Source organism: Talpa europaea (assembly GCF_964194135.1).
Source record: "Talpa europaea genome assembly, chromosome: 3".
Taxonomy (NCBI): Eukaryota; Metazoa; Chordata; class Mammalia; order Eulipotyphla; family Talpidae; genus Talpa; species Talpa europaea.
In genome coordinates, this window is record NC_140069.1 from 83832106 (window position 1) to 83841283 (window position 9178).

Sequence of the window (9178 nt, forward strand, 5' to 3'; positions counted from 1 at the left end):
GTTGCGCAAAAAAGTTCGTCTGTTAAAAAAGGGGGTATGGGAGTCCTTTGAAATGCAATAACTTACATGCAAAAAAAAAAAAGCTTTACACATGAATCTTTTTTGTTTCCGTTTTCCAAACTTCCCCATATGAATTCCTTTCTTTATGATTTTTCTAAAACAGCAAAAACACAGTAGTCCCAAAAAAGAGAGCAAGAGAAAGTGGCCGTTCTAATAGAGTGTCCCGGAGGCCAACGCCAGCGGGTGCTGTAAGGAGCCGGGTGGCGGCAGGTGGGAATTGATCGAGCTGGCAGCGCTCGGGTACCAGGAAGCCGAGTTCTCCAGGTAGCTGGACGCGGGGGACTGGTTGGAGGTCGGCGGGTGGGCATGAGGGTGGTGGCTGAGCGAGCGGGACGAGCCCTGAGGCTCCCACACCGCCGGAGACTGCGGCGAGTTACACGCCATAGGGTCGCTGGAGCTGGGGCTGTGCTCCGGGGGCATCTCCCCGTTTTTCATGATCTTCTTGATCTTGGATCTTTTGTTCTGAAACCAGATTTTCACCTGGGTGGGGGAACAAAGGCACACGTTACCGGGACACTCTGAGGCCTCCCGCGCCTTCCCGGGGCTGCGACCCGAGGCATCTTCGGCCCCCCAGCGGCCTGGCTCCGGCGTCTGCCCGCAGCTCGCCGGCTGCCGTCAGGGAGCCGGACCTGAGGCCCAGCCTAGAAGGCTGACCCCAGAGGGCGCCCTGGAGGGCTGGGCGCGCACCGGCCGCCGCGAGGGCACGACCCCAAGGCTTTAGTCTTTTGTCTGCGCTGGGAGGGGCGCGAGTGTCCGCGGCGGCGTGCGCGCACGAGGCCCGGGCGAGGCGCACGGAAGGCGCCGGGCGAAGGCCTCGGGAACAATGGCTGCGGCGCGGCGCGCCCGGGGCCCGGGGTCGGCCTCAGCGCGAGCCTTAAGGGCAAGGAAGAGTCTCCCAATCTCCCACCGACTCCCTGCACCCCCCTCCTCAGCTCCTCGAGGTCAGAATCCGCTTGCATTCGTGGGCGGCGAGTCAAATATACTTTCCTCTCCTACCGGGCCCGTGCGGGTTGGAGTGGGAGTGAGGGGCACGGGTGGACTGGGGAAAGATTTCCCCGTACAACAGCGCCCCCCGCGCCCTACCTCACGACCCTAGGGTGCTGAGGCCTGAAGCTCCGCGGGAGCTGGGCGTGACCCTTCTGCTTTTCTGACCCGAGGCGACGTCCTCGGCCTCCTCGAGACGTGAGGCCGCGGGGCCCTGCTCACCCAGAGAGACTGCATTGTGCACAGAATCAGGCGGCTTCCCGAGGCAGCGAGAGCGTCCTGGGGAAAAAAACCCTCCTTGTTTTCAATCTAGGAAATTGGCCCCTCGCCCCCGGAAGCTCGAAATGGGAGACGTCTCGGGACCCACGACGCCTCCATCCCTTGCTCGCCATCGCCTGGCGGCGACCCCCGGCCTGACTCTCGGAGGGAAGGGCGCGGGGTAGGTGTCTTTCCTTTTTCTGAGAGTGCCTCGCGAGCGCTATCGAATTGGCCTCAGCCCGACGGGGCCGACCCGCGCGATGCGGCCAGGCGGGCAGCCGAGGCGGGGCTGGGGCCGCAGCGGCCGGGTTTACCTGTGTTTGCGTCAGTCCCAGCGAGGCGGCCAGCTCGGCGCGTTCGGGCAGGGCGAGGTACTGAGTCTTCTGAAACCTTCGCTGCAACGCGGCCAGCTGAAAGCTGGAATAAATAGTCCTGGGTTTACGAACTTTCTTTGGTTTGCCGTTCACCATCCTCACCTCGGGCTCGGCCACTTCTTTCTCTAAATAATCAAAACAGACCAGATTAGAGCTTGTCAGCAGACAATGGCCCCTTTGCAGAACATGCACAGTCCTTGAATTTCCTCCCGTGCAGCCTGCACTAGTTCCCGATAGCACAACCACTTCACAAGACCACAGAAATATGCTCCTCCCCCCAACAATGGAAAAGCCAGGTAGTCGCTGATGATTCCCTGCTCTTCATTCAGGTTCTCTTGGGCTTCTGCACCGCGCTTGTTAACAGCCCGGTACCCTTCTTGGAGTCCAGGGTTTAGTCTTTGCAGAGGTCGCCGATTCCCCCGGACTTGTTTTTAAGCCCACCCTGTGCTCACCCGCGTTTCTGGGGTGAGCCTGATTAGCCCCTCCCGGAACGTAAAAGGGGAGGCCCTGGGCCGTGACCCCCCCTTCTGTCAGCGTCTGTTCGGGCGCCCGCAGAGGCCAGACGCATGGGCAAGGAAGACGCTAACCGAGGTCTCCAAAGTTCAAAGACCCACAAGCAAACTATGCTCCTTCAATTCAGCAGCAAGCAGTCGGGGCCGCTGGAGACAGAGGGCCGATTATGCAGCCCCCATAATCTCCCTGCAGATCGGCGAGGGCACAGATGTGTCTGGTTTCTTTTACAAATAGACTTAATAAGTTCTTAGCCAAAAGGAAAAAATCTTTCACTTGTGCAGGAAATAGAGGGACAGTGAAAGGAACGAAGACACTCCACACAGGCTCTCTTTTAAAGTTCACCAAGAGCGACAAATTGACAAGGAACTGATGATGGAGTGTTTCGTAGGAAAGGGGCGCAGGTCAGGAGGAATTTCTAAAAGACGTGAGCGTCAGGGGTGGAAGACTTTCCCAGATCATGTTTTACAAACATGCCCTGGGGCTGTATGTCCCCTTCCCCCAAATTACCACCTTATCAGAAGTGTCCATCTCTGGTCTGAGAGAGAGAGAGAGAGAGAGAGAGAGAGAGAGAGAGATTTTCTTGGGAGAGGAAGGGTGGGGAATGAGGACTCTGGTCTCCACTCTGCCAGCATAGGGGGTGCTACTGTTAGCAGGATTATTAATGTGCTGTTAGGAATAGATCAAACCTGACCAGCAGTAAAACCTCTCCAAGGAGACCTCATGCCTCTCTTTTACTGCCCAAGCGCACGCACCCTCTTAAACTCTCCAATTAAGTTTCAAGCAGAGGGGCAAAAAGGAGGGGGGAGGGATAAATTTTAGGTACCTACGGAAAGAGAAAAAAATCGCTCCAATAATGTGACCCCTGAGCAACCCTCTTCTACCTTTAAATGGCTTTTTGTTTTTGGAAATGCCTTGGATAAACCGCAAGGCCCTGGGCGCGCTCTTCTTGGGGCTGGCTACAGCCCTCCAGCTTCCCACCCCCACTTCGCGCTCCCAGTGCGGACACGGTGCTGGCTGGTGGCTGCTCACACTAATCCCGACAGAGTCTTTGAGGTGGACTTCCACTAGCACCGACCGAGCACGCTGGCTAGGATTGTTTGCAACTAACCTCCCCTTTATTACGCAAAGGCCACTTGGGCTCCTGGATTCTTCTTTCCACCCCTTCCCCCTTTCCAGCTGAGTTGGCTTCCAGACCAGTCAAGCTGGCAATCCAGCGACTGAGGGCCTCCCTGAGGGTACAGGCGGAGGGAGACTCCGGTCCGACCCCCTGCCCCCCACCCCCAGTCTTGTCTTAGGAATCCTAAAATAATGGCCCAGACACCTCTCTGGGTTGCAAAGTTCCGACACCAAGTCCTTCCTGCCAGGGGCGCCCCCCTGGCAGTAGACGGCGCGGCCCCGAATCTCCCACCTCGCCTCGCCCTCCCGAGTCCGGGCTCCCCCTGCATCTTACCTGGCTGGCTGGTGGCGCTCGGGACGCGGTTGTAGGCGCCGCCGTACTGGTGGTAGGGGCTGGGGTAGCTGTAGTCGGTGTAAGATTTGGCAGGGTAGCTCCCGGCGGAGCCGTTCACGCCGTGGTACTGGTACTGGTAGGGGTTGAGCGCTTTGCCGTAGGAAGCCGAGGTAGGAGAGCAGTAGCCGTGCGGGGCGGCCCCCGTGGGGCTGTAGTAGTCGGAATCCGTGGCCGACGACTCGGGCAAAGTTGGCGATTCCTGAGACGGATGATGCATGGCTGCGGACGTCTGGAACGGAGCTTGGAAGTCGCCGGATCGGATGCTGGGGACCCTTCTGTCAAACACTCCTGTCATTGCGCGCGGGCGGCGGCGGCTGTCCGGGCTGCTGTGGCGGCGGCTGCTGCCGGAGTTGGCTGTGGGGCGGCTCCGGGCTAAGCAGACATGGCTGAGGGAGGAGGAGGAAGAGGAGGAGGAGGAGAAAAGGCGGCGGCGGCGAGGAGGAAGCTGGGAGTCGCGGAGGCTCGGTCTCCGGCGGGCTGACTGCTGGCTGAGGCGCAGCACAGCCTTGGTTAAATCCTTAATTGCGCGCTTACGCACAGCGGGGTGGATCGGGTTCCATTGGCCAGGGCCTCCGGAGCAGCAGCAACACCCTAACTCGTCCAACTAGTTTTAGCACAACAAAGCATTGCTTAAAAAAAGAGGGAGAAAAAATGGAAGCGGGGGGAGTGAGTGTGCGCGCGCGCGCGTGCGTGCGTGTCTGTGTGTTGTTGCTTGTTGGGGGATGGGGGGGGTCTCAGTCAATCTGTTTTCAGTGAATATCAAAGACAACGCAGAAGCCCCAACACTCAGCTCTGTAATGTCTGGAGACAAAAGTGTTCCAATCAGCAAGCTGTTTCAGAAAGCGCACGTGTTTTGGGAAGGAGGTCTGCGATGGTCTTTCCTGTGGGCTGCTCCAGGGGCGAGGGTGGAATTGAACACTGATAGTGAACCGGGGAGTCCAAGAGGCGAGCAGGGATGCCAGGGGAAGGTGAGGTGGGACAGAGAACAGTATTTTTAGTGGGATGCTGGGAACCAATTTGTAACTTATGTGTGTTGAAAATTTACTTTTTGGGGAAAGACTGACAGATATCCTTTGCACCACGTGAGTATTTCTCAGGCAAGGGCTGGATAGGGGTGCTCAAGAATGCATGTTTCCATTCATCCATTAATAGCAGAGAGAATGCCTAAACCCTAAATCCTTACAATGACTTTTTTAAACATCTTTGTCTTGAGCACAAATGGCGTATGATACCCCAATCCTTGTTGCTGGCCCCCAAGAATAGTGGGCAGACCCACATTTTGTTCAATATTATTGTCTATTTGGATGCCATTGGACTAGAGAGTCTGTAACTATATTCATTGGTCAAAGACTTGCAAAACAGGAATAATCTGCTTGGGACTAATTATTCCTCCTGGACTAAATGGAAACCCCAAGAATGAGAAGTATATGTGGATCTAAGCCCCCTTCTCTTTTTGGTAAGCTGAATGAAGCCCACAGATTTCCCTCTCCCAGCTCATGGATGTGGCACTGGACATTCTGCCTTTCTATTCCCCAGGTCCAGGTTTCCGTACCTTCCATGCCTTTATTCCCTGCCCCAAGACTTTTTAGCTCATAAGAAAAGAGGTTAAGGGGTCAGGAATCAAACACTTGGTATTTGTGGTATTTCACCACTCTCCATTTCCCCTGCTCTCAAATAGGCAGCTCCAGAGTTGAATCCTGATTTGGGCCCTGCAAGCATTTTCCTCCAGGTGGTGGGAGACTAGGAATCTGGAAGCTCCATCTCCCTCCCTCCCCCATCTGAAGAAGAAAGTGTGTGCACTAATTGTGTCTAACGTTAGGTTAGCCTTATTTTGCCTGTGGATCTACTCAATACCCAGTGCAGGCTGGCAGGAAGAGCAGTGAGGCATCTGGAACCTGGAACAGGATGACAACCTAGCCCCAGAACTCCAAAGCAAGCGGAGGCCACAGCACTGCTCTTTGGGGGCAACTTCAGTGCTGATGACCTTAGGGAAGGGGGGGGTGTGTGTGTCACAGGGTTGCACACCACTCCCTCTCCCCCATTCTGCTGCAGTGTGGCCAGCGCTGCTCAGATCTTCTCTGAGCTAGATGCTCTGTGTACAGAACCACGGCTATCCACCCATCCTCACCCCATGTTGTCGATTTTTGGCATAACTGTTCACCCATTAAAGTTAGTCTGGGATTAAGATGAACTACAGCGTGTCCGGGGAATGCTTTCTACCCCGAGGGCTTGCAGTCCTGGCCTCTGCTCTGAAGAAGTTCTTGGTGCCCATCGAGTCACTTTACAGACGTCCTGTAATTTAATTACACGAATCACTTCCCCAAATCAATGTCAGGAGATGGTTCAAAGCACCTGCAGGCAAAGGCTAGTGGCACTAGGAGCAGGATGGCTTTCCACTGGTGCCCTCACTCCTGGCGTTTTTCATTTATTACAGATTTAAAAGTTACCATGTGGAAGGGAATAAGGTCAATATGGTTAATGCTGAATAGGGTGTTCTTAGAAATGTCCATAAGCCCTTGCTGAGAAGGCAGATTTCAACCAGAATGGGGTTGGAAGCTGCTGCATTTGGGCAAAATTTGGAAATTTAGTTTCTGGACCTTGCTGCATTTCACTTTCCCTCTCCATTAAAGAAGAGGATGGGGGCAGGAGGGAAGAATTTAATTTCTTTGTTTCAATGCCTAAGGTTGTTCTGCCCTCCAGACTCCAGTCACTTGTAGGAGGCACTTTGGGGTGAGACCCCCAAATTAGGGTGTATCTCCGAAGGTCCAGAGCCTCGATTTTCTTGACTTTGTTCTGCTTCGTTTCCAGGTTGACCCAGCTTCCCCCTACTCATAAAAGCAGCGGGAGGGAAAAGAAACACTGAGTTAAAAGGAGCCTGGATCTTTTGACAATTCAATCCCATTTTATTTCACATTTTAGTCATCGTGGCTCTTCTGGCGCTATGCACAGTCTTTCCCCGGGATCTGGTGAGGGCGTGGGACCCACACTCTTCATGCACACGCACTGAGTAGCCCAGCTCTCATGGTAGCAACTTTTGCTGGCACTTAGGATAGTCTAACACCAAAACCCCGAACTTTGTCCTAAGACCAGCGGGAGGAACGCTCTTTCAAAACCCACCCACAGGCCCCACAGTACCAAATATCTCCAAGAGCGCTCCCCACTGAGAGACGTAGGAAGAATATGAGTGATTGCATGTCTTAGTAGCCGAAATTTGCTAGGGACGAGAGGGGGAGTGGGGAACGGACCCTAAGAGAAGTGCAAGTCTTTACCATGAGCGCCACCCAGTGTCCGCGAGGAGCAGCGCGCAAATAGCAATCGTACTTGAAGCTCTGTCCTGGGGCTGACATCGTAGGCAGCTCCTGCAGGTTTGAATCCATTACCACGTGGCTTTCCTTCTCTCAGCTTCCAGCAACTCTTTCTCCCCACTCTCACGCCCTTTCGTTCCTTTCCTTAATTCCGTGCACATTCAAACTCTTTTCCCCTTCCACGGAATCACTTTTTTTGGGTCTCGGCACCACATCCTGTGATTTGGGGGAGTAATGTCTTGTGTTCAATCCCCTCATCTGAGAAGACTGGAAATAGTCAAGGATGACCCTCATTTCCTAGACAGTTCTGGAGAGTCAAACCTCCTGTAGCTACATAAGGCTCTCTGGTGACTGCCAATCATTTCGTATATCTATGAAGTAGAAAGCTACTAGTTTGTGGGGACAGTGCCAGGGAAAGGTGTGTTTGTGTGTGTGTGTGTGTAAATAATTTTAATAACTGCCCATCTGGAAATCTGTTTATTCATAGAGATGCCAAAAATAGAACTTTCAAGCCTTTGGGCTTGAAATTCAGACAAATCAGAGAACTTGAAAATATTTAATTTATGAATTTAAGATCTTTTCAATATAGAAATTACGGTTCCTTTTATTGGACACATTGTATATACCTTTCAATGTACATAATTCAGGGAGATAAAGGATGCTACAACGTGATACTAGCATTATAGCTGCAAACTTGATATAAACAATGTTTTTTTAATTTAGAATTTTTATCAGCATACTGTCTACCTGTTTTTTAAAATTCCTGCTTTGAGATCAGGTTTATTTCTTCTTTTATTTGCAATGTTTTAGCCATTGCTTTTATCTTTCCAGTGAAAAATGCCCTCAGGGCTACTGACCATATTACATCTTTATTGGTCACATCCATTTAAACACCTTACATCCCAGATATCTCAAACACATCTGTAGAGGCAGGAATGGCCACGGTGCAGGTTTTCTGATCCAGCAGACTGGGTAAAGAAGGAGTCAGAGTCCTCAGTGGTTTTTGCAGGTCTTTTATTTAGATTTACCAGGCATATTGCAGGCAGGGGTGCTGGGGGGCCGGGAGGCTGCCAGTTCTCCCAGCCCCCAGCAAATCCTCACTCTATCTGGGCTATCTGGCGTTCTCTCTGCTTCTTTCTCAGCTTCTCTTTCGGCTTCTGTGGGTGTCCCCGTGACGCTGCCCTTAAAAGCCCAGTCTGAACCCAGGTGAATCCCATCTACCTATGCCCACACCCTACTCCAGGTGTCCGCCATCAGGATGCATTTGGGACCGCAGGGTTCTGTCATCTATCCTGATGGCGGGAGGGCAGAAAAGCCTGATACGTTTTACCTTACTCTACAACATCCAAAGCTGGTTACACCCACCACACATTTGTGGTGCTAGATCTGGGTAATATTTTTATTTACAATGGAGCTTCACTTTTCTTTGAGTGAAGGTACTCAATAACTTAAGGTAAAAATCCTGAAACATTCAGCTGAATGTCTGTCAGGAAGAAACACACCTCCATGAATTGGGATAAGATGAAAGACGGGAGTGATGATTGCCAAAGAAGTAAAGAATTTCAAAAATATCACAACTTGTTGGTTATTGGCTTTGGCAACTTAACCAAATGGCTTTTGTGTCTAACCACAAGGAACCAGGTCCACTGGCCTGCAATTGACACCCAGAGGTGGTTCATCATCAAAGGTAGCAAAACTGCTTAATTTCCCAACTATTTCAGGTATTTGTGAGGCTGAACTAACTAGGCCCAAGCCAAAATGCTTTGGAGCCCATATACTTGACAACGGGTTCACCCAGAGTTGGAAGTGAGGGAAAGAGTAGTGTGGGGAGGTGATTGAAAGCATAAGTAGAAAGAAAAGATTTCTCCCACATTGAAATTAATTGCGTTGCCCCTTTGCCCCAGGAAAAATGTGTTTGGAGTTAAGCAGTGTCTCCAACAACGTAATCTCAAAAGATTCACTCGCAGGCAATTATATAAATATTAAGAATAAATTAAAAGTCCCCAGAGGGAGAAACTATTTTCCACTTAATTCCGATCTAATAGGATTTATCATTTTATTTCCAAATGATAGTGCGGATCATAGACTTCTGCACGTTTTGTTTTTATAATTAAGACATTAAAATGTGTTTATTCATTTAACTTAAACATAACTGGCTAGGAAAAGACCTTAAG

At 51.8% G+C, this 9178-nt stretch overlaps 1 protein-coding gene across 1 annotated transcript; it reads right to left on the reverse strand.

Annotated features, from left to right (window-relative positions):
• Positions 1-210: 210 nt before the first annotated feature.
• On the reverse strand, positions 211-3994 carry DLX5 (distal-less homeobox 5; the record flags this gene model as incomplete). The annotated part of the gene is made up of 3 exons (XM_084230919.1): positions 211-540; positions 1617-1801; positions 3640-3994. 3 exons carry the CDS (start codon positions 3992-3994, stop codon positions 211-213), a joined length of 870 nt encoding a protein of 289 aa, XP_084087045.1.
• Positions 3995-9178: the final 5184 nt, after the last annotated feature.